Source organism: Xiphophorus maculatus, chromosome 10 (genome assembly GCF_002775205.1).
Source record: "Xiphophorus maculatus strain JP 163 A chromosome 10, X_maculatus-5.0-male, whole genome shotgun sequence".
NCBI classification, from domain to species: Eukaryota; Metazoa; Chordata; class Actinopteri; order Cyprinodontiformes; family Poeciliidae; genus Xiphophorus; species Xiphophorus maculatus.
This window is the reverse complement of record NC_036452.1, coordinates 15,743,072-15,768,886: the sequence shown is the minus strand read 5'-3', so window position 1 is coordinate 15,768,886 and position 25,815 is coordinate 15,743,072. Positions and strand designations below refer to the sequence as shown.

At 40.9% G+C, this 25,815-nt stretch overlaps 2 protein-coding genes across 6 annotated transcripts in view; both read right to left on the bottom strand.

Moving 5' to 3' along the window:
* srcap (Snf2 related CREBBP activator protein) overlaps nucleotides 1-1,088 on the bottom strand; it is a 37,748-nt gene extending 36,660 nt beyond the window's left edge. Inside the window, exon 1 of the mRNA XM_023341002.1 lies at nucleotides 866-1,088. The gene's annotated coding sequence lies outside the window, so the exon portion shown is untranslated. The remainder of the gene's footprint in view (nucleotides 1-865) is intronic.
* A 1,799-nt stretch (nucleotides 1,089-2,887) lies between these two features.
* LOC102224174 (autism susceptibility gene 2 protein homolog) lies at nucleotides 2,888-24,659 on the bottom strand. Of its 5 annotated transcripts, none has more exons than XM_014471172.2 (18): nucleotides 22,957-24,659; nucleotides 19,525-19,698; nucleotides 19,180-19,206; nucleotides 19,057-19,086; nucleotides 18,826-18,874; nucleotides 16,799-17,132; nucleotides 16,480-16,712; nucleotides 14,823-15,058; nucleotides 14,659-14,703; nucleotides 14,408-14,506; nucleotides 14,011-14,094; nucleotides 13,798-13,836; nucleotides 10,928-10,999; nucleotides 10,671-10,806; nucleotides 10,114-10,194; nucleotides 9,947-10,030; nucleotides 6,679-6,895; nucleotides 2,888-5,893 (listed from the first exon to the last, which is right to left on the bottom strand). In XM_014471172.2, the coding sequence occupies exons 1-18, from the start codon at nucleotides 23,260-23,262 to the stop codon at nucleotides 4,318-4,320; spliced, it is 3,822 nt and encodes a 1,273-aa protein (XP_014326658.1). In that variant the 5' UTR covers nucleotides 23,263-24,659; the 3' UTR covers nucleotides 2,888-4,317. The 5 variants fall into 5 exon arrangements, with proteins under 5 accessions (XP_014326658.1, XP_023196117.1, XP_014326659.1 ...); XM_023340349.1 differs by having other exon boundaries at nucleotides 14,011-14,079; XM_014471173.2 differs by having other exon boundaries at nucleotides 16,480-16,709.
* Between the last annotated feature and the right edge of the window lie 1,156 nt (nucleotides 24,660-25,815).

Sequence of the window (25,815 nt, the reverse complement as noted above, 5' to 3'; positions counted from 1 at the left end):
ACCAGCGGGTATGTCTGCAAGCACCGGTTCCGCCGATCATGTGATTCATGAATCGGACTTTTGCTTCCCGTCCGAGAGTGATCGGAGCAGCTTTCACCATAAAAAAACAAAAAACAAACAGTGAACGCCTAACGTTACCGGTTAGCTAGCTAACGCTAGCCTCTACAATACACACAGTGGGTTGTGTTGCGCGAAAAAGAGAAAGCAAGCTGCTAACTAGCAAAGCTTGAAGAGTTAGTAGGGTGCGATCATTTAATGCGCAGGCGCCCCTTTCCTCTCGTCGTTTGTTATGTAATGCTCCGGTTCTGACACAGCCCGTTGAAACCAACACATCTGATAAATTACAACACAAAAAACACCAAAAAAGTCACATTAAAACCCGCTTGTGCACGTAAAACAGAAGGGGGAGGGAGTGGGGAATCGCAAGTGACGTCACTGCGTGGGGTCAAACCTCTATAGGAAATTATTATTTACTTACTTAATTTTAAATATTGAGAAATATCTCTTTAAACCGAAAAAGAGAAAGGTATAAAACGCCATTATAAAGTTTCATATAAATTTTGCAATGAACATGTGGGGGGACTCAAGGGGGTTAACAACGCCTCCCCTCCAAATCATGACTTAAATAGGAATTCCTTGTGTTACACAGCGTTACACTTGCTTTCATTCGTGGTACCACTTTGTATATAAGCATTCTGTCGTGCAAAGCAAACAAATTGTGAGTTCATTTCCTTTAAAACACACCACTAGGTCAAACGTACTCTGGTAACGTCCTGCCGTTAGTTTCAGCACTCCCTTATGTCCCCCCATTACTTCCTCCTTGCCCCCCTCCCTCTCAAGGCCGCCATCTTAAGTTCCCACCTACCTGAAATTTCCGACTGATTTTCTTTTACTAAATTCTCGCTGAAGGAGTCGTCATCCGCGCAAAATCGTACTCAATCCGTGATGCCGGCAGTCCAAACTGGCTCTCGGTACCCAACGAGGTACACCTAGGACTGTGGGAAGAAGTTAAAATCCGGAGCGGGAGAGACTGGGTTTCGGCGCAGAATGTAGCGGTCGCGGGGAGGAGACTTTACGCAGCGAAATGGTGGCGGAGCGCTGCTCCTGACAAAGTACACAAGACTCCGTAATCTCGCGAGATAGAGTCAAGCGCGCCACTTGAAATTTGGGAACACCAATCTTTACAACTATGCGAATTATTTTGTTCGGGTAGCAGGATAGGTTCGTCACACCTGAAACAATTTTACCCATATGCCTGATGAAGTAATGCGATTTTATTAATTTTAACACCTTTTTAGATACGTTTCAACAAGAATTCAGATTCAAATTTAGAAGTTTACAGTGAGTCATATTTCCCTCAGACGTCTAAAGTTTTGCAAAAAGAAGCCAGTTTAGGCAGAAGTTTAAAATGCGGTACTTTTGTTGCTCGTTTTAGTTTCCGAACAGGTTTATCAATTATGCAGAGAAGTGCCTGGCTGCACTCAACACAAAGGCGGTCCGAGTGAAATGCGTGATTTCGGGTGCATCAACAATAGTGGCCCCACCACCAAGGTCGAGGTTTTTTTTTTTGTTTGTTTGGGGTTTTTTTGTGAGACTGTAAGAAAATAAACTTTAATAAGTTGTTGATTTAACATAAAATTCTAGAAATTACTTTTTTTCATGAAAGTATTAGTGGAAACATGTGGGTAACATGCCCTACATGTAAATATCAATAAATTCAAATAATATATATATAAAAAAGTTTCTTTATTTTAGCACTTAGAAATTTAAAAAGTAAAAAGCACACAGATTAATTACACATAGAGTGATATAATTCACACAGTTAGTTCTGCTATTCTAAATGATTATGGCTTACAGATAATAAAAACCTACATTTATCCTTTTTAGACAATTGGAAAGAATGGAATGGAAAGAAATACAAAATAATAATAATAATAATATAGTACCTATAAGATGATATAAGAAAATGAGACGCCAGACCAACAATGTAAATGAGTTAAGTCAGAGTTCCTACATAGAGCCACAGGCTTTTCAGAAGGCTGACGTTTATGTGATATTTTATTGGGTTATGTAACATATTTTTTCTCAAGACACCAAATCTGGGATTTTCTTCAAGAAATACACCTGACCCTGCCCTAGATATGTCAGTGGGAAGTGGTTTTTGAGGCACTGGCTGTATCCACTTCTTGTAAATCTCCAGGAAACCCTTGAAAGGACTTCGCTTCACAATTCTTTAAGGGCTATAGTTACACCTGGTCTTTCTACACTATAGAACTTTCTTTTATGCAGCATCTTATTTGGTAAGACGCTTTCACTCACTGCTGGACAGTTCTTCCTTTAATTGTGTGGGTCATAATGTTATACTTTCATACGTTACTTTTTTCACCTTATGCAAGTTATGGAATTGTCTCTTGATGTAAGCCATGCTAAATAAACGGTCAGTCTTAGAAATTAAAGACTTCAACTTTCTGAACTGCAGAAGTAAAGTAAAAAGTGCTTTTAATACAGAAATGTTATCGTTTATACAATTCTAGAAATGCCCGCTGACTTGACAGTGGTCCATTAGGAAAAAAAAAGGTGATTGAATCTGTGAGCTATCATAAAGAGAAAGATGACACAAATGGCATCTTGGTCACCTCCATGCCATGCTGCATTGATGCAATAATTTATGTAAAAGGAGACCCACCCAACTACTAACTGAATAAACTGTTCAATATAGAGGCATGCTTTTAGAAAAATTTCTGTATCAAAAATACATTTTTCTTATGCAATATTTCCAATCTTCTGGCAAACTGAATTTTGATTTTTCATCGGCTGTAAGCCATAATCATTCAAATTAAAGTTTTATACATATTAAGCTTAAGAATAAAAGACTCGCACAACAAAGTAGACAACAATTCATTTAATAATTATTCTTTGTGGTCTCTAGGGGAGGGTTTGAAAGGTATAAAATGGTCATATTAAAATAATCGACCCAGTCTTTTCCCCTCTCAGCATATCAACCATCTCTAATTGCCTTTTGACACAAGTCCCTATTTTCTTTTATTTTTTTTTTTTCAGTTTTTCAGCAGATGTCCCACTTATCCATGTATATAATTTACTTTTGTGGATGAACCAACTCGACAGTTTAATGTACAAGACTCCCGCAGTCCCAACAGATAGCACAGAACCAGTGACTCACAGGCAAACTTCGCTCTCAGTTTAATAGTCGCAGCTCAGTTCCTTGAAGAGGCCAGAGGTTGCAATGGATAAGGCTTAATGTTCACAAGCATTTAAAAAGCGTTCCACGAAGCAAGCCTTTTTCCTGCCTGGGGTGGAGGGAAAGAGTGCTGGTTGGTAACCAAACAAAGACAAATAACATAACAATGAATATATTTATTATTATAGAAGATAATTAATGTTAAGTATAATAATTACAAAGGCAATTTCTCTAGACTACTATAATCTGGACCTGCTCTTACAGATGAGAGGAAACTGGGAGAACAGTTACAGGAAGCTCTAAAGTGCTGCGTTTACTCACACAGCGCAGCACAGTTCATTTTGACAAGAAAAACCCGCCGAACAGGGATGAATCTCATTATGAGCAGAGATGAGGGTTAAGGGTAAAGCAGAAAACTGAGGTAAGATGTTTAATGATCAGAATTAGACGGTCTCACCAGGAATCTGACTTTTCACCACGATGGATCCAGAAGGAAGGAAAAAGCACCACTTTACCTCTTAATTTTTTTATTCTCTCTCTCTCTCTCTCTTTTTTTTTTTAAAGCCCCATCTAAAATACCTGGTTTACGTTGAAGAGAGCATGAAAACATTTTATAAGTTAACCAAGTTAAGGATGAATGTCTTTAAGGTGTGCAACCCTCTGGAAATCATTCCCAATCCACCTTGTGAAGGCTTGCCTAAGAGCATGAATTATAATTCACCTGATAAATGGGGGGGGGGGGGGGGGGGGGCGGCTGTCCTCTGCCTCTTCTTACAGCTTTCAAAATCTGAGCACTGTAATAACCAACAGTCCATATAAAAAAAAAAATACATCAAGGATGCACAGAAACCATGTACCTTTAAATTGCACTGATAAAGCCACTGAGCATATTCCAAGTCTTTCGTATTCATCCAGACCATCAGCTCCAGCCAGATAAGTTTACACTTTTTTTCCCTTTGTTGTCTTTTCTTTAAATTTGTGTGACGACTGGAGCTGGTCTGGTTGTGTAACTAGGAAGGCAGGGCTTTAGTAGTCTGCAAGAGGAAAAAGGGGGGCAGTTTGAGAGCAGCACAGTGATTCTGACATTTCCCTTCACCTCCTCCAGTGTTGTCCCAGTACTATCTGGACTCTCCATCTTTGTGGGTGCTGTACAGCGCCAGCTCACTCGGCCCTCTGAGTCTCGAAGTACGCGGCGGCGTGGCCGACCGGCTGGCGATGGACGGAATGAGCGGCGGCGGCGCCCCCACCGACAGAGCACCCACCAAGTCCTTCGCCAGGATGCCGTTGGACATGTGGTGCGGGTTGATGGGACCAAGACGGGAGTAGAGGCTCGGGTGGTGCTGGGAAGCGCTGGCTCCTGAAGGGAGCGAGTGAGGCAGAAGGCCGGGATGGAGCTGCTCTAGATGAGCGGCGGCAGCTGCAGCAGCAGCAGCAGCGTGCGACGGGCTCGAGAGATGGGAGCCGTGAGGGAGGTGTGGGTGCATTGCAAAGTAGCGAGCGCGCTCAAAGTCTTCCCTCAGGATCTGGGCTCTTTGCTCCTCGTCTAGAAGCCCGCCGCCTGGGGGTCCCAGCTGAGGCGGGCGATCGAAGGGTATCAGGCCGAACTCCGGGCGAACGCCGGAGGAGGCAGCCGCGGAGGTAGATGTCGGAGGGTGTGGAGGTCCGGCTGCGGCCGCGGCAGCTACAACCGCAGCCCTCTCCGCCTCCACCATGTGCCTTTGATGTTGGAGAAGCCGAACCAGGTGTGGATCGTGTCGTAGGGCCAGGTGTGGATCTGACCGAAGTGCCAAAGCCTCCCTCCGATGCGGATGCGGCTGATGAGCCATGATTTCCCTCCAGGGGTCCCAGGTGAAGCTATGCGGACCCTGCGGTTGTCCCGGAGGCGGTCCGTGGGGAAATCGCTCCCCTGCCGAACCGACTAGGAGTCCTGCTGTGCTTCCCAGGATTGCTTCAAACGGCCGTGAGCGTTCCATCACTGGTTGGTGAGGAGGGGGATTATGAGTGGGTGGTGGGAGTGGAACCCCGGGAGTAGGAGTCAGCGACAAAGAGCAGGACGAAGGGGTGCCAGAACTGGGGTGGTGTGGGTGGCTGTTGGGGCGGTCAAAGGTGTGACTGGGCGCTGGAGGTGGATGGGTGATGGGGATGTGCTCTGGCTCCTCCTTCCTCTCCTCTTTGACTTTAACCGTAGGCAGAGAGAGGGAAGGTTTGGAAACGGGCGTCGTGGTGCGGTCGGACTTCTTGACATGAGACAAAGACGAAATGGATGAAGAAGCTGCGGAAGAAGCAGGGAGGCTACCGTCTCTTTGGGAATGATCGTTGTGGAGGTTATGTGCCGCTTGGGCTTGGGAGCGGGGATAAAGGTCCAAGGGGGATGGGATCGAGCGGTGGGAGGGAGGTGGCGTGGTGAGCACAGAGGATGAGGAAGACCGTGGCCTATCTCTGTCTGCTACTAAAGATGAAGAGCCAAGCGGAGGAGCCCTCGAGGACATTGTTGGCAACGGCCTCTTGTCTCCATCTCTGTCTCGCTCGCGGTCTCTGTTTAAGCTCCGCGTCAGGTCCTCGATGGGTCCACCGCTCCCTCCCATGGCGCTGCTGTGGCCGTTGATGTGGTTGACCGGGGTGCTACTGCGGGGCCTGAAAAGCGGACCAACTGGAGACATTCTCACAGGTTGTCGGCCATATAGCATACTGTCCCTGCAACACAAAGGAGGTCGAAGTTCAAACTGTGGAAACCTAATAGGAAACCTGCGCATAAAACACATTCCTCATTACTGTGTATTCGATCTCTGAAATTAAATGAATCAGAGGCTTGCAGGAGTATTTAGCAGCCCCCCATCTCTTTTATCACTTTAAGACTTCAATGTGTTTTGACACACACTGCAAAAAAACAACTAAGCATTTTTGGTCTACTTTCAATTGCAAGTATCTTAACACACTTGAAATAATACAAAACTAACTTACATGTAACTTTTCAGCACAACATAGGGATCAACAATTCCTTATTATTGATAAGAAAGTACTAGTTCTAAGTGAAATAGTCTGCCAGTAGAACAGGATGTTTTAACTTAAAATATATGAAAAAAGTCTTGCTCCACTGTCAGATTATTTCACTTAAAAGTAGTACTTTTTCATCAATATTAAATTATTGACTTGAAACAAGCTCCTAATTATTGCTGAAAAGTTACCTGTAAGTTTAGTTTTGTCTTATATCAAGTGTACTAGAATATTTGCACTACAAACTAAACCAAAATACTTTGTAAGATTTTGTGTTTTTGCAGTGCAGTTCTAGTTTTATATTTGCACCTATTACTAAAATCCACAGGATACAATCATCTTCAAGTCCATTTCTAGGTATTTTCACTATAATTTTACGGGGATGTAACATACATCCTAAGACAACAAATTGAAATTTGTAGTTGGAACTTGTAAAATGTGCACATTTATGAATCTACTGCTTTAAACATAAAAGTCGGTAATACCTGTCCTTCTCATCCTTAATGTGTGGGATGTCTCTCCTCTCCATATCCTTCCCTCGATCTCTCTCATCCCTTCTGTCCATTTCTTTAATCCAGGGACCTCCAGAGAACATCGGCGGACCACCATGTAGACGGTTCCATGTCTCAATGTGATGGTTGGAGGTGGGCAAGCCCCCAACCGCGCTCGGTGGGGGTTCTTTAGGGCTAAACACAGAGCCGGCTACAGGTGGCAAAGATATTTTATAGTTAGAAAACAGGCCGCTGAACCAGTTAAATCATTAAACATTGCCGAAAATTTGCTGACACAAAGGAAAAAATAAACACACTCATTTACTGGTGCCATTGTGTGTAACCAAAAATACAATTCCCATCAATTTATTGTTAGCATCTAATATGATACAGATAAAATAATTAGTAACAGGGGGAAATCACACAGAGATCACAATGTTACCTCTAACCTTGTGTGCAATGGTTTAGCAAAATTTGCCCAAAAAAACCCAAAACCTTCTACTGCAAGAAAACAAAATCTTGCATATGAAAATAAGTTTGTCCTTGCTAAATAATCACATTTTTTGCAACTGTGCAATTTTGCAGTTTAGTACTGGGTACTTCTATTACCTCACCCAGTTCAGTCTAGTTGATTAAACACAACTAAACGTTGGGAACGCTTCCCAACACACCACATTTGTCTTCCCATTTTGCCATAAAACGTGTATATCCATGTCGGTGCACTGGCGTTTGGACTGCACCCAGAACTGGCAGCTACTGAAATTAATGCATACAACCTTTTGCTTGTATATCAATGACAAACCCCAGCACAGCCATTCACAGCATGTCGCTGTGACAGCTGAGCTGTAGCTGTGCTATGAGACAGGAGAGAAGAACATTAAGAGGGGAGAGAAGCACGGATCACAAACTTCAGGCATAGTTAAGACAAGGAGTGGGAGTACGCAAAGCAAAACACAACATGCGGCGCACATTAGCCACAATTTTACTGAAAGGGATCAAATTTTTCGTGATGCGTTGTGATTTTAAACAATGGCAGCCAGGAGTCAACCAATATTTCAAACTGCTGACATTTCTCTACAGAATGAGGAACATTTTTTTATTCTGCCTCCACTGTTCTGCACCAGCTACGGACGGTTAAATGAGGGTTTTGTAGACTTTAGTTTCCTCAGATGACTAAACTCAAGGGATCAAATTAGTCTGATTTCCATCAAATATCTCTTAATTAATTAATTTCTATTGCTCACTGAAGAAGAACGTACTCTGCCTGTTCACACATATTTAAATATTTAAAATTTTTATGAACACTAGTGTCTAACATTCTGTTAACTCCAGCAATAACACAATCCCATAAAAAAAACCTTCAACAGTAGAAGTCAAATAAAGTGACTTCTACTTATATTTTATATTGTTCTTCATTGTGAATAGATTGTGAGCTCAAACTATTAATCTTTGAAACTGCACTTAAAACTTCTTTAGGCTGTATTTTCATCTCAATAACACCCCCTCAACCAATAGATTTTCTTCTATTAATGCACAACATTGTTAAAGAGAACAATTTGGGTGACATTTGGTATCAAGTCCCAGGCATTCACACTTTTTGAACCAGCAAACAGACTCGGCTCCACCCACCCATGCTGATATATTGTCCCCATCACTGAACCTAAGCACCATCAAATCATATCGCCAACAATCTTAGGTGTGGATGCGGTTACTTGGGGAAGAAGGTGCCATCTTCAATATCTCTGAGGTATTTCATATAAAGAGGAAGCACAAGACACCTCCGCTAACATTTACCGTCAGCAGTGGCATGTTGAAGTCCTTATAGGCTGCTTCTTTTCAACTGGCACGGATACATTGTTTTATCCTTTTTAGGCAGAGTTCAAATACCTCAATCTCTTAACTTTTATCTTACTACAAACATTTGTAGCAAGATATTTAGTAGCAAAATAATTTGCAGATCATTTGTAATTTATCCAGGATGTGTAAAATGTCTCATCTACAACTCTTGAAGTAGACGTGAACTGCACTAAAGGTCAGAGCGTCACAAAAAAGCAGTGATCTGAAAATCCGCATCAACATCTCTGATCGTTACAAAATAAATTTATTGGAGTGTTGAGATGACAGCGGGGAAACAGAGGAGGGAAAGAAATGTTTGTTGTTTGCAACAGATATCTTCACTTCTATGATCACAAAGTTTCCCAACAAAGTTGCACACTTTCGTATTGTCACTAATTAAAAATGGTCTGTCTTTTAATGCTGAAAGAGATATGCACATTTTGTACTTTTTTTTTTTTAATTAACCAACTCAGTTGCACATTCCTCTAGACTGGAGTATTTTTTATAACTGCATGGTATTTATGCTGAAATTTTGTAGATTAGATCATGCTGGACTACTTTCAGTTGAATTTTAGTTGCGTATTTGTGCGCTCCTGTTTGTGCATGTGAGAGGAAAGGATTATTTCTAAGCAACACACAGCCTCAAAGTGGATGGTGAAGCTGGGCGGTCCAGCGTTATTGACATCTACAGGTAAAGAGTTACACTGTTTAGACAAATTTGCTCAGGTCCTTTGTTGTTGTGCTTGATTCTTGCTTAAAGGGATAGTTTGGGATTTCTGAAGTGAGGATCAAATGCTCACAAACAGTTTATGTTTTACATTCAATAAATATCTCTTTCCTCCCCCCCCTCTTCAGTCAGTAAAAATCTAGAGAATAAGAGTGACCACTTTGAAGCATTTGAAAGAGTCTCGATTCAGAAATCCTGACATTTCAAACGGCTGGTCAGCTCATCATCATGTCACAGTACATTCTAAATGTACCTACCTTCAACATTGTTTATTGTTAACATCCACAATAGACAAGTCATAAAACTGAAAGGACTTCTATGAATTCCTAAGTGCATCCCATTCACTTTGGATGGTTAAATAAACAAATTAAGGTAGAAACTTGAAGATTGTTCAGACATGAAATCGAAACATTTTCAAGTTTCAGATAAACACCAATGAGTAAATGTCTACATGATTTTTTATTATTATGAAAAGCCTTGGTTTACTCAAACAGTGCCTTCTCACTATCATCCTAGTTAATAAACTCCTTCCTGGGCAACTACTGTGTGTAGTTCCCACAGAACGTCGTTAGTTTTGATCGCCCACTTTTGACATGCAGATTGTTAAAAATAAAAAGAAGAAAAAAAGCGAGATTTAGAAAATCTTAACCCATCCTTTCAGGTTCGTGTTTAAAAGTGTGCTGAAACTGCAAAACTGACCCAGTGCTGGGCTGCCAAGTCCTCCAAAGGCACCAGAACCAAGGGCTCCCAGTGGAGCAAACGGAGGGGATCGACCATAAGGATCTAAAGCACAGGACAACCCTCAGAACGGGTGGGCACAAACTTTCTACTAGTCAATGTTAGTATTTCAAGTTGAATTAAAATACCCAAGTGTGCAGCCGGTGGAAGGAAAGAGGAAGGCGGCGCTGATGGGGAAATGAAAGGTGCCGATGAGGGATTGACTGCGCCTGAGGGAAAGAAGAAAGAAAACAAAATCTGTCAAAGAGAATGAATCAAACCGCATCAAATGACTTCACAAAAAAGTGCATTTACAAGAGGTGTAAAGGTGAAACATGTACGCAGAAATTAGACACTATACAGTTAAAGTAAGGAAATAACAATGTTGTCATGTTAAGAATACAAAGTCAAAAATGGCCTTGTAGTTATAGAGCTATAAGAAAGGATTTGGCCCTTTAAATTTTTTTGATATTTTGTCAAATCATCAAATAAGTTCTAGTTTCAGCCAAACATGATCACATTAAATACAGCATGAAGATAATTATTTAGCTTGTTGTTATTAAAACTCCATTACTAGGTCAACATTTATTCCTGCGTAACTACTCTATATTTTTATCGGATGCCAAAATTTGTTTAATACTCAAAAAAAAACACGTAGGGAGAGGGTTGCAATCGTCCCTTTTAGGATTACTTCGGCCTGCAGTACCTGCAGCTGGGAAGAGACTCGGAGGTCTAGTCAAATCATGAGTCGGAGGCAAGGCTCCTCCCAGGCCCACAGCTCCAGAAAACCGTGACAGCAGGTCACTTCGGAAGTCCAACTTGTGAGGATCGGCCTGCATCAGCTTTAAAAGAAAGGAACAAGATCAGATTTGAACAGTTCATTTGTCACAAGCCCACAGAAGAACATTTTACCATCTCAGTGCGTAATCAAAATATGTTAATATCGTTCGTAGCCTTTTTTACCTTCACTTTTCTCTGATGGCTTAGAATCATCCAGGCCACATGAACATGCATAGCGCACCATTTTCCTGGTTTCTACAAAGCACAAAAATCAAACGGCTTTGCTCCGTTATCCCATGAATATTGCATGCACAGTTGTAGAGCTTTTACACCAAGTCAGGCTTTCTTCATGCAGTTCAGAAATAACTTGCCGAACCTCAACACAGCGCCTGACTTTACAGCTGGAGATAAGGTTACTCACTACGGACCAGTTTAGGTTTTGGTATATTCACACACACAAATAAAACTACACACAAACACAGCAGAATGGAAAAAACACACAGTTGGAATGAAAGAAAAGGTTACATATAGTTTACAATTTCTGGGTCTGAAATACTTGGAGTTGGTGCACAAGGACAGAAAAGACCCACAGAAGTCAATAGTGGATGTGACAGTAGTGTAAAGTGAAAGAAGTATCAAGACTTAGAGGGACAGTCCATGATTTTTAGAACTGGGATTCTGTTTAAAGATCACAGGAAATCGATATCTTCCATGCAGCAGATACTTCCTGGCATTTCCATTTAGGAGAAATCCGGATAAGTTGGTCCCAGACTTCTACAGTCTCTAATCTCAAAAAAACTTATGCAAACGCCATTTTATGAACCTCTAAACCAGTGGTTCTCAAATGGGGGTACGCGTACCCCTGGGGGTACGTGGAGGTACTGCAGGGGGTACGTGAAGCTTTTCAAAATATCTTTAAAAAATCAGTAGGCTCCTCATAATAAGTCTTGGGAAAAATTATTTTGTAAAAAGTTCGATAAAATATAAATGTGTGTTCATGCATTGAATTATTATTTATGTATATATTTAATTTTGTACCATTACAGAGACCAATATAAATTAGCAGCGTTTTGCATATTTCAGTTTTGACTGGTTTTATACCTTCCTGGTGGTCACCGTCTTCTGTTTTTCTTTTTGTTTAACCATGCAATGTTTGTAATATGGATGTATTTGTCAGGTTCACTGATATATGTTGTTTGGCTTTAATAAATCAGACAGTGATTTTACAATGTCCCAGAGAGAAGCGTCGTTTTTTTTCCAAAACTGTTTTGCCCGTGTCAGGGGGTACTTGACTAAAAATATATTTTTAAGGGGGTACATCACTGAAAAAAGTTTGAGAACCACTGCTCTAAACCACTACCACGTTCACTTAGGGCAATAATTATTTAAAAAAGGGAGCTTGGGGTAGGAGGCAGAGCATCACTAATGTCCTTTTCATCTGATGTTACAGAAACATCTGGAGTGACCCGAGTTCTCTCCAGATGTTTGGAACAGATTCGCTTCACGCTACTTGTTTCGTAAAACAGCTGAGTGATTTCTAACAAAGAGACTAAACACCTTCACCTTAATTTTCTCAGTTTGTGTATCATAATGCATTCAAATGTTATACATACATTTTAAAATAAATTGTGGTAATGGATATGTACTGCAGTAATTTTACTCAAGGTTACCATAACATAATATTACGCTCTCTGAACAAATATAAAGCAGTGGTTAACATTAATTTATTGATTTTTACACGACTTATTATTCAAATTCGGTAGCCTGTCTGACCAAAACGCTTCACATGATCAACTCGCTCACACAGGAACATTATTTGTGGTGCACCACCTCCTACCTCAATTTCCTGCGTAAATAATCATCATCTTTGTAGATACCAGCCCAGTGCAAACAAAGCAACGGTGTGAAGCAGACCTGAGCATTTTCTGCACCACAGGCCAAGTAAAGACCCATTACACATCCTGAGCACGTCAACAGAAAACCCAAAGCTCAACATGATTTTACATTGAAATATACTGCTTTTATTTTTGGATGAAATGACATTTCTCTGCATAGCTACATTAAAAATGTTGACTCATGCTAAAAACTAATGTGAACTGTAGGGTTCTTAATAATAAATTAACTTCATGGACAATATATCCTCATCATAAATCCAATCTGTGTACATTAATAATGCTACAAAGGACTTCCTTATTATGTATTATTTAAAGCCGTTATGCGTGCCAGCTTACACAGATGATAGATCCCAAAATGCTTCAGGTCAGAAAGTGTTTGAGGCAATATCCTCCCAAAGCAAAGTCCTAATATAGTTTAGCCCTAATGACTCATTTACTGAGGTCAAAGGTTAAGTAGCTCTGGTCGTCCGGAACAGGCTGCTTGAATTAGCAATATTGAACAAAATTTTTTTAGATTTGGCAGATTACTTGAAGTTTAAATGTGGGCAGACGTACGCAGACAGGAGGAAACCTAATTGCAATTCAAAATACCGCTTTATTTGAAATTCATTTACTTCGGTTTAAACCTTACTCCTCTGTGGAGCTTAATGGGTTTGGCTATTGCTGAAGAATGACACAATATAGGAATATTAATCCAGAAATTTTACACAGACGCTGCTGTTATTAATAAAACTTGTTAAAAAAAATAGTTGTACAAAATGTAAAAATCAAACAATCTTTTTAGCTCGACAAAAATAGGAAAGTACGAATTTATTGAGCTTGAGGAAAATCCTTAATCGTGCAAATATAAAACAGCTAAATATATAAATCCAAAACTAAAGCAGTGTAGTGGGCTGATGATTGGCATTAAATGTCAAAGTAAAAGTATTCTGGATCAAAAAAAACAGCTGTCATTAAAGATATTTAAATTAAGGTAAAGAAAAAAGTTCATAAAACAGTGTTTGCATAAACTACCATTTCTTACCAGACTTGCTCTAGGATGATAAAAATCCGCTTATAGTTCAACTCCTTGCACCTTTCAACAGAACCTCACTTTAAAAAATCTCGACTGCACCTTCAAAGGAACCAATAGATTCAAAAACTTTTTGTTTTGCTTACATTACTGATTTTCAGTGACGTCCCAAATGGATCAGTTAGCTACGAGAGAACAGAAGACCAAAATCACCTTTAATCAACTAACGTCACTTAGAAAATAACATTTTGCACCATTTACTGCTCTGACTCACATTACGGCACATCCTAGTCCAATTAGCTATGCATTTCAGTATTTTACATTTCAGTCATGAGGTGCTGTTGGCTCTTTGTCCTTACCCTGTGATCTTTGGTCTGCAGGTGGTGAGACACAACCCCGAGTCGTGCTGTTAAATCAGGAGCCGTTCCCTGAGGGACAAGAGGCTGTCAAACACAGCACAACACATGAGCCACACCCTAATGGTCAACCAGCCCTGCTAAATAAATCCAAATCTAGCAATTATGATGCATTTGACCAGCAGAACTTGAGCCGCATAATCAGAACTCTCCAAATGACCTTTTTTTTCCTTTTTTGTTTACTCTAAAATTTTACCAAACAGGCTTCCACATGTCATTATCAGCCCCCTTGGTGTGGGAGATCAAATAAACAAGACACTCCAGGAAACCCTCATTAAAGCAGAGTAATATAAGATATATGAGACAGACCGGCGGAGACACAGGCAGCGTTCTGCCTTACCTTTGGCTGAAATGCTCCCTGCAAAGAGCCGAAGGGCCCGGCAGGAGGAATAACAGGCGGAATACTCGAAACCGAGGGTGGAGGGTACTGTGGGAAGAACTGACACACAAAGATATCCAAGTAAGCGATCAACAAAAGCCTGAAGAAACCGACCAAAACACTACGCAGTTTATAAACCTAGAACAACTCGTTCCAAAACATTGAAGTCATCACTAGTTACACAATCAGCAGGATTGTTAAAAGACACTTACGGGGTGTCGGTACAGTCCGTCCATTTTGCTTGGAAACTTCTCAAACTAAAAAACAGAAAACAACCGCGTGGCTTAAAAACCTCTCAAACCGAGAACAGTCAACATTCCAGGCGTGCTGGAAATCACAACACAGATGTTCGGAGGAGCAGCAGAGGCCGGCTCACCAGCGGCGGCGCCGTGGCCGAGGGGTGCAGGAAGGGCGTGAAGTGTTGGTGGGTGTGCGTGTGTTGATGCTGGTGGTTGTGCTGATGGAACTGGAAAGCCAACGGCGGCACGTTCTGGGACGTCCTGCCCGAAGAGCTCGACGATGAATTCGGCGCCGACGGACCGCCGGGGGTGTTGCGGCCCGCCGCCGCGGAGTTGTTCTCAGCCCCTGGCACGCTGCGTCTGCCCTCGCGCTCTGGTGGGAATCAAGATTTATGTCTTGAGTCGATACGTGGAAATAAAACCTTGAACAATTTGGCTATCTAATAAATAATATGATGGAAACAGAAACAAAAAAAACACCAGGAATTTCTTTTTTTTTTGAGGTGTTACCAGGGTTGGAAATGTGCATCTGCCACTGGCCTAAGACACGTAAATTTAAAAAGTAGTGGAAAATGTTAATAAAACAGAATGGCAAGTTTTAATTTAAAGGAAGAGTGTTCAGTTTCTACAACTGACCTCTTGGGGGCAGTAATGCCAACGAGCTGCTGCTACAGACCCCATTAGGAGCTGAAGGGGAACAGAACGGTAGTGTGGCGTTACTTTGCTGGAGAAAAGCAGCTGACAGAAACCAACATTTCTTCATTTCTTAAGAGCATCCACGATTTAAATTAAAGTGCACATTTTTAAATATTTTTTTGTTAAATAAGAAGTAGACAGGAAGTGAAAATGGGAAGTTGCATTACTGGTGACAAGGCATGAGCTAAGTTGGATTAACGTATACCACAGTTTTAAAGAGATAAAGCCACAAAGATTTACCACTATACTGTTTCTGCTGTTTACAGTTGTCTGATGTGAGACGACAGCAGAGTTTCTGGGGTTTTCTCCAACTGGATGAAGCTGGAGAAAAAAAGCCAGAGCTAAATCGGCCCCGCTTGCTGCAGAATGACTGGAAGGCGACTACTTAAGACTTTTACATGACTTACAAAAAATGAATTTCTTCTAAACACAAAAAAATTATTTTGATTCTAATAGCGTTATGCCACATTACACTAACAACAGTGACAATTATTGATGCTTTTCAGACTGATATCAAATCTCGGACTTAAAGTTTTGAAAAATTGTTTTTCCTATACTAGGCAATGTTTTATTAACAACATCAGCTTCTGGGTGCTAGTCTTGATATCCCCTTTCAAAATATGAATACAAAGGCTGAGAAACAATCATTTTTACTAATTTTCTGTAAAAACAAATTTTTAATTAGCTCAAACCTGCACTTGCAGAACGAAGCTTCACAAACGGTTTAGATGAAGGAAATTGACCAAATCTGACTGAATCTGATCTGAGATTCTATTTTTGTTTTAAAATCTTGGATTAGTTTCTGTTTAAAGAAAATTTTAATTTGAACTCCTCAGTGTGCAGACAACAGAAAGAGTTATGTTTTGCAAAATGCAATACAAAATGCAATACTTTCTGCGCTTATATGATCAGTTCTCACTTCACAAATGTGCTACTTCCCCAACACCGTGGACGAACCCAGACAACACTCAGGGGAAGTCTACATTTTGGTTTATTTTTGTAACATCGCAGTCATTTTGTTACCTTGAAAAAAAATAAAATAAAATAGAATCTAAGCTAACCACCCAGCAGCCACTGTGGCAGATCGGTTGAGTTTACCTGAAGCCGCTGAGTGAGCGGGAGGAAGCAAAGGCGGCGGTGGAGGCAGGCCGGGCGAAGACGTGAACAAGGCCCCGGAACTGGCTCGGGAGGGGGGTCGGAGAGGACCTGAAGAGCCCGAGCCCCGACTGTAGGGCAGAGACACGCTAGTAGAAGGAGTCGGAGGGCGCATGGAGGCTGAGGAAGTGGCAACAGACGACGCAGACGATGGAGTTTTGACTGGAGCGCCGCTGCTGAGAGAAACAAGAAAATCAGGCATTGAAGAGAACCAGGCAGCAGCAGCGACGTTCAACTACGATGGCGCCTGCGAGAAGCCGACCTGCTGTAGATGGACTGAGACCGAGGAGGCAAACCGTACGGTTTGGGCTTGGAAAGGGGCGGGCTCCCGTTGTGGCGAGTGCCGTTCCCGTTGACCGGGTTGGGCCGAGGGACGGCGACCGAGGCGGTGACGGGGGAAGACATGCAAATGAGACCAGGAGAGGTAGAAGAAGAAAACGGCTCCGGGAAGTGCGGCTCCAGGCTTGTCTCCTGACTTCGCTCCAGGCCAGACACTCGCGGGGTCACCATGAGCCGCGAGATGCCACCGCAACGTGCCGACAGAGGCGGGCAGCTTTTGCCCGCTGTGGCCAAGTTTGAAGGGGACGGATCCACGGCTGAGAGAAACAGACGATGAACAGTCATGAATGCAAGCGGACGTTTTTCAGATCTACAAGAAATGTCGCGATGAATTTCTACTTGTTCAAAAATATTCCTGAAATATGAGACTTGACATTTCCTCCTCTGCTGTACTACCTGGCAACAAGGAAATAATTAAAAGTTTCACACAACTAACTTGTTATACATCATTCTGGTTCTCTGAAACATCTAATGATAACAAGTATGAGGAACTATCCAAGACTGCATAAGCCTATAAAGGCCATCCTTAAGACTAGAAGGTGAGCTCTCACCAAAGAACTGCAACAAAGTTTCCACACATTTTCATGTCCGAAATCCATTAATGTTCCAAACTCAGATTCAACAGACTTCTCAGCCCATGTCTGGACCATTTTTAAAGAAAAAGGCAACAATTAAATGTAAATTCATAGAGAAAGAGAGAAAGATATAGAAAGCAACATAAGTACAGAAGGGAAGACAAAAAAGGAAAGAAGACAGAAAGAACAAAAATAAAAATAGGATGGGGTATTGAATAAGAAATTGCAAAAGAGGGCAAAACCAAATGACAGAAAAAAAGAAAAAAATATTGATGAAAGAAAAGTGCTAGCTGGTGGGCTAGTAAAAGAATGGAAGAAATAGGGAACAAGGATGGAACAGAAAAGCATGGGTGATGGGGAGAAAAAAGGAAAAAGGTGAGAAAAGGAAAAAGTAAGAAGCGGGGAAAAGGAATGAGTTATAAATACATAATTAAGGAAAGGAAGTAGAACAGAAAAAAGAAACTAGGAGAAGGAAAGAATGAAGGAAACGAGGCAAAAGTTGAAATTTGAATAAAGTCAAAAATAAAAAAGGAAGAAGGAATGGAAAATAAGGAGGAAAGAAGAAAGGAAAGAAAATGAGAAAGACAAAGGGAGGATAAAAACTAGAGAAGGGAAGGTCAGGAGTGAAGGATTGAAAAAAGGGGAACAAGGATGGGAGAAAAGAAAGAAAGAATGGAAGAACAGAAGGAAAGATACATGGATGGATCGATAAAAAGTCTGAAAATATAACTGAATTTTCCACAAACGCTTCCAGCCTGGAGAATATTTAAATTCTAGACCTTTCCAGACCCTGAGGAACTCCGCTACATGCTGTTAAATCCTGCGTTCACACCCAGAGCGCCACGATGATACAGAGAGGAAAAGATCTAGGACAGCAGAACACACTCTGCTCCATCTGGAAAATCTGAAGCAAGCTTTGTTTTAAGCCTGTCAGAAAACAGACAGAACGGAACGTTTTTCATAGACAAGTGAGCAGAAAGCAAAGCTGACTTCACCTTTATCATAAAGAGGAAGCTGTATCTGACAAACTCATGGTGAATAAAAATAAAAAATTTAAAAAAAAATTCAAGGAAGACAACACAGCAACTTTTCTCAGTTCAACGCTATTTATATTTACCAGTTATTCTGGTGTAAGACAAAGCTGCACAATGATTCTTCTGAGATGCTACCATGAAAAGGAAGGAACTGTTTCAGCGTTTACATAACTGTAGCTAAAATGAAGCATGTGCTGAGCTGGGCACATGCCGACGAAGTCCAATTCAGAAAACAACGCAAAGTTGCCTCGATTCAAAGACTAAAACTAGTTGAGATGCAACAAACTTCTGATCTTCCCCTGTGCTCTCTTCATTAAAGTGAAATTGAACAGTTTTCAAACCTTTTCTGGTGCTGACTGTGAACACTGGATCCATTTCATTGTCGGAGGCCTGCACAAGCAAAAAGTAAGAGAGATAAATAAATAAGGAAGGGACACAATCACCACTCTATTTTCAGGCAAATTATTCCACCAATCAGAAAAAAACAGCAATAACCTCCTATGACTAACATTACTAATCACCTAATCTGAAGAAAAACAAAGATACTTCATCAGACATTAGGTCACACACACCTTATCTCCAGTGTCACTCTCTGTGTCGCACTGAAAGGGTGAGGGGGAAAGAAAAGCACCTATGTCAACATTTATGTGAAAAAGATATTAATAACTGTGACTGCAATATCAGGAAAAACTTACAATGTAGCCCGTCTCCAAATGAGAACCCTAAAAACAAACAATAAGAGGGGTTGTGGCAAATTACAATTTAATTTAGAAACTTTCACAGTGGATTTTACTTTGACAACACGCTGAATAGTTTTAGGGAATCCATGAAACACAAGTATCAAAAGGTGTTGCTCAACAGCGTGACAGTGAACCAGTTTTACTGGCTCACTTTGAATAGCAGGATGTACAGGTCATTAGCACTGCAAAACTATAAACACGGTTGTTTGATTAGGAATTATCTGCACATCGAGCAGACTAAGTGTCTGTGCAGCCAACTGGAGCATTAAAGTCCCCCAGCGTCATGAGCTATTGCTTTACCTCTATCTTTCGTCTCTTGCTTCTCCTCTTCAAGTAGCTGCTGGAGTAGCTGTGCGGGGCCCCATCCTCGGGCTCCGAGAGTGGCCCTCCACCGTTCTTCTCCGAGCCCCTCTTCCTCTTGTTCTGCCTTCCCAGCATATCGGTGCGCTGATTGGGCTTCAAGGAACAGTCCATCTGATAAGGGAGAAGAACCAAGAGTCTTAATGTCTACAAACAACAAAGATAACAGGAGCTGCAGAATACATTGAACTGCAGAGTTTTAACAGCAGATGACTGCTTGGATGTAATATCTGATTGGCCAATCATTTTCCGAGACTCAAAGTCTTCTTATTTGGCCACTTGTTTGGGTGCTACGTTCACTGACCACACCTGATAAAGAGCTTGGTGAGTGATGCTGCAGCTCGGGGGGAGCAGTGGACACATTGTGGTAATGTGCAAGAAAAAGTGGAGAGAAGAAGTTATGGTTTATTTCCAATAACACAATCACTGCAATCTCATATTTTCCCCAAGATTGTGTAGACTCAGAAATAACCAATAATATATAGCAATGTTTTTAAACAAGCAACGGTTTCAAAAACCCGCAAAATTTGATGTTGCATTGTAGGGCTGAAACAATAAATTGGATTAATCTTGACGAATCCGTTATTGAAATCATCATCAATTAATTTAATCGATTAATTGCCAAGTGGAGCGTACAGACTCAAAAAAAAAATAGTTCCTGAAAGAACATACTCAGAGCAGATACTAAGCCAAAACATAATATATAAATATTTAAGATAACACCTTTGTCTGTGAAGATCTTTAACTCAAAGCTTCTTAAATGGAGTAGTTTTAGACAAATTCACCAAAGAAATGCTATGTTATTGCATTTTAGGCAATGAAACGTTTCTTTTCTTATTTAAAAAAATGGAATTTCATTTGTTTATATGCATCTTATAACGCATTTATAATAAGGCTTAAGCGGTTAATTAAATAATTTGCTGAATGTGCCGATTTTTTATCTGATCAATCGATGTATCGTCAGAATAATCAATTACTAAAATAATTGTTAACTGCAGCCCTACTATACTGCTCAGAGTCCTATTAATAAGATGCCAGAGTGGCTCCAGTTTTCTGACTATATCAAGCTCTGAGCACTGCAGCTATTGAGCTGCGTCTTTGTTAAGCTGCCAACCTGAAAAGGTGAAATGATTCAATTAATAAAAAAAATAAAAAAAATCAGCCTGTTATCATCCCAAGTATTGGGCCAGCGTCTCCATCACAGCATTTTCTTTAAAATAATCATTATCAGGAGTTACATTTCAACAGGAACTCAATGCCAGACGCAGGTACATTGCTTGTGGTTTATCAGCCACACCCCGATGACAGGTGTAGCTGTCATGCAAACTAAATTACTTCCGCTTCTTAAACTACACCAGAGAGGTATCCAAGAGTCTGACTTCCTGCTGAAGTATTAAGAGGTTAGTATACAAGACCGAAAAACTATTTTTTGTTAAGCAAAACCCTCTTTTTTTTACTCCTCTCTTAAACAACACTGGAAATGAAGGGCTGATTACTCAGAACTTCAACCATTCTAAGAAAATGCAAGCCGCTACTGAAGAATGGGTACGAGTGAAGTGTTTTATTTTAGTGTCAGAAGCTTAAAATATTAAAAACAAGCGAGTTACACAAGGCAGTTTCCCAAACCACAAGGGGAACTTAATCTGTGGCATCTGTTTCTTTTCAGCGAGATGTGTAAGCGCCCTACATGCTAATCAAGAGTAAAATAATTTAAATAGATTGTGTCTAAAATTTGGACATAACTGGACTAAATTTCAGTAATTGGATCATATCATTTCAAGGCAGATTTTAACAAATCCTGCGGAGGCAGGCAAGCCTCGGAGTGCATCAGACTGGAAAGGTAACCAATCAGCAGTCGTGAAATTCGCTGGTTGATTTGACTGGAAAATAAAGCTGTCCAGGAGAACACAGAGTCACTTTGACTGCGTGTCTCTACATCAGGACTTGTACATCATTTGCCTTTTTGTGTGTGTGTGTGTGTGTGTGTGTGTGTGTGTGTGTGTGGGTGTGTGTGCGCGTGTCTGTCCTTCTAAGTACAACTGACCTAAATTATTAACCAAAAATGTTGGTTCAAGAAACCTAATTCAGCTATTTGGACAATAAAAAGCAAACTAAGAGGAAGCACACATTTTAACTCCACTTCTTCCTCCTTAACAAACGAGCCATTAGACAACTCATCAATGCCTGAAGGAATTAGGCCATAAATAAATGAGGCATCTCCAAAACCCGTCAGAGGGGTGGGGTACCATGGTCTCTTGGGATATGTTTGGTTACTCTGAGGAATGGATTGTCTAAAAACTAATCAATTTAATCTGACGTCTTTCACGGGCTACGTTAGTTATCGGTGAATTATCGGCTGCAACTCGTACGCCAATCTACTGATTTATCGATTCTTTCAAGTAGTAGTAATAGTTTAGGTTTAACACCGTGTCAGAAACAATGGATTTCTCTCAGCAACGAGGAGTAATTACCAATAAATTCAAAACAGATTACAATTTTTAAGCAACATCAGGTGTTAAAAAAAACTAAACTTTGTCACTTTATAGTTCTCTCAAAGCTATTAATATTGCCCTTTTTAAATGCCAGACTCCATCAAACATGGTTAATGCCAGATTAATTTCAGACAATATTTCACTGAAAAATGTAGGAACTGAATTTATTTTTGTTTCAACAGGATGAAAACAACACTGAAATAATTAGTGTTAAATATTGCTATGGCAATACGAGTTTTAATTAACCCATATTCTCTTCACCACTTTCTTGCTATTCCGTCGTTGCAAGGTTCCAACTGCTTTCCCAAAGCTGTCTCAGTTTGGTCACCAAGATCTATGTCAGCTGTGGACATAAATAATAGTAAAAGTGCCTCTAGTTTCAATTAATTTATTATTGATATGTAGTTTCAATGCAGGTACTGCATCCAAGCAGTTCTTTGCTATTTCAGTTTGGCAGAAAGATACTGCAATAGCAATTGCGATTCAGTATATTGAGGAGCTCTAGGGGAATATACTACAGAGTAATCAATATGAGCTTTTGGCTAATTTAAATAACAACAACAATAATAATAATAATAATAATACATTATCATACAAACTAAACATTTTTGTGACTTTGGGTCACAATGTTTAAAAGGGGTTTATGTAAACTCGGGGCATAAATTAGACCCAGATTTCAGCTTCACGTGAATTTGTTGTCCCTTAAATGTCGTGCTTACTATTCTTTCGGGTGAAATGGGTCTCTTTTTTTTGGACAGATAACCGTTCTAAAGAAAAGTGAATCAAAAGATAATAAAAGAAAGAGTCGGCCACACGAATTCACCGATGAGGTTCGCTCCTGATTGATGAATGACAGCTGATGCCAGATTAAGATATTTACCTCCAGTGCCTCCAAGCTGATGAAGCTCGCAATGGCGAAGCCGTCAATGATGTCTTCCTCGCAGGACACAGACTCCCTCTTCCTCCGACGCGGAGGCCTGTGTCGCCCAAATACGGGCCGACATTCTCTCCCACCGGGACCCAGGACATTATTCGTCCCGCGTCCCTCCCGGTCGGAGCCCGAGGACAGGGATGTGGCCCGCTCCTCGGCCAGGTTCACTCTCCTCCGCCGCCTCAGCTCCCTGTCGCGCTGCGAACGGGACCGTCGGCTCTTTCTCATTCCAGCGCTTCGGCTCGGACCCTCCATAGTCGGAGGCCGCCTTCCTTTGTAGCTCCAATGGGACCAAAGGCACTTTATTTCAGTCCCGGTCCGGCAGAAGGCACCGAACCGTGAATTTAAAAGAAGGAAAAGGGAAAAACAACCACACCACACACAGGCCCTAAGAGGGAGCCCCTGTTAAAATGGCGTTAATGGAACCAGTGGCTATTATTTACCGTCCCCTGACAGCAGTCTGCTGGCATCAGCGCCTTTCTTTTTGCGAAATTTTAGTGTCATTTCACTAAATATGAACACAAACTTAAATCCACATAGGAATATCAAACACCCAGAACGTCACGCAGATGTCAGGACATAGCTGACAGTGTCTCCTCTGAGGCCAATATGAGCTAACAAGACGCATGTAAACAAAAAAAGACAAGTCTAGATAAGGGGCAGACAGGCCAAAGCAGATTGCTTATATATTACAAATTTAAAAGTGCAACATCATCAGAAATCCTTTTCGCAACCAATCCGAATTTCTCAGGATTTTTTTTTTCTGTACACGCTGACAAATTTATTAGCAATAATGACATACGATTAGCTGGCTAGCAAGGCCAATAGCCTACTATTCCCAATAATATTTAACATTAATGTCAAAGTTTAACGTTGACAGACAAAGTTAATGAATACGAATGTAACTAATTAAACAAGCTAACTAACTATAAATAGCAAAGCCTAATAGAACTCGTTAATCGGTTTTTAGCTGTTTCGGATAGCATAGCTAAGGCGATACAATATTATATATACTCGGAACCTAATAATATGCCTATATTATTATAATGTCTCCAAAGACTGACAGGTCGAGCTGTAGAGCTGGACTTAGATCCATCCGCCAAAAAGAGCAAATATTCCTCCTGTTGAAGACTTAATGGCCGATGGTGATGGTTGAATTCATCAAAAGAAAGACGTAACGTCGCTACCACAGCAGCTAGCTGTTAGCCTTCCGCAAGAACCTCCCAGATTTTAAGGAAGGCTAGTATTACATATGTACATTTTAAACTGCGAAACAAGCGTAGAGCTTTAATCTTTCGCCCTATCAAACACAACTCCCCCGTCGTTCTCCGTTCGTAACAACAAAAACCTCTGAGGCCCAAATTTTAAAGCCTCGATTTCGATTTACAGGGTGTCGGAACTTGAGCCCCCGTCGGGCTGGTCTTCTTCTGCATGAAGCCCTCCTTATAATCCAATGTTTTGGAAGAAGTTGAACCGCCGCTTCCGCTCAGCGATCTCTCAATCGCGCTGAGCTCGGACTCCACATATATTGCGAGAGGAATACAGAATGGCTCCGCTGCTCTTTCGCAAGTTTCCACGAAACTGGGAATTAATGGTGAAAATGAGGCAGACACAACCCTTGTCAGCCGTGCTGTGCATTGTGTGCGCAGCTCTTCTTCCTCAGTCATCTGGCTGGTTGATTAGAGCTGAACTGAGCTATGTCGCCCCCAAGCGGACACTGTGCTTAAATTCAGGACATTCAGGAGGTTTTCCAGTAAAAACAGTAATTTCACCAAAGTTTTTTTTTTTTTTTTCTTCTGTATTTCATGATTCAGATTTTGTTACATCTAATGCAAACATAAAATTAATTTGCACAGAGAATAAAATGGGACCAATAAAAGAGATTGTAATACAGGAACCCGAGCCAGCTGAAAATTATGTTCATGTATTCTACAAAATAAGATCTCAATGCTTGTTGGGCTCTTTTGTGTGAACTATTGCATAAAAGTGCATGTTACCGAGTACATTAGGCTGTGGCTCTGCTGAGGTGTTAAGAAAGCCCAAGTTGCTGTAATACCAGCAATCTTTGTTTGCCTTGTTAGTTTTGGCGTTTCCCATCTCCATCTTAGCAACGTGCTTGATATCATAGATGAACAGTTTAATTATTAATGTCTGAAAATTTTCAAGGTTTTGCTGGCTTCTGCTCTTCCTCTTCCTTTTTGAGAACTGGACACAGGTGTTCAATGTAATCTGGGAAATTATGTTCTGATGTCTCATGGAAGCTTTCATCTTTTCTTCCAAAGACAAATACTTCTTCTGATGTCTCAAATAATCAGAAGGCTTCACCTGAGAAAATAACTTTACACCAGTCTTCTGGAGTCTGTCCTTGTACTGCAACGGTCAGTCTGTGCTTTATTTTCTTTTTCTTAAGCAGACATTGTTTTTCTGCCCTTTGTCACTGCCCTATTATTTAACTTACTGTACTTGGAGATGCATTCATACTCATCATTGTTCAGCCAGCTCTACATTCATAGCTCACTCTTCAGTAGGTGAAGGTCCTGAAATTTGCTGAATCCAATTTAAATTATGAAAGTCATATTGAGCTCTCTACAATTCTTGTCATCATGGAAAAGTGGCCAGGAGAAAACTATTGTTGAAGAAAGCGACATGAGAAGTTACATTTTCTGTTCACCACAGAAAATTGGTGAATTTTCTGAGGACACTCTTGTCAGATCAGGCCAAAGCTGAACATAACCACAGTGTTTGGAGGACAACTAACACTGTGCATCACCCTGAACACAACATACACTACAAAGAAGGAAGCTGGCT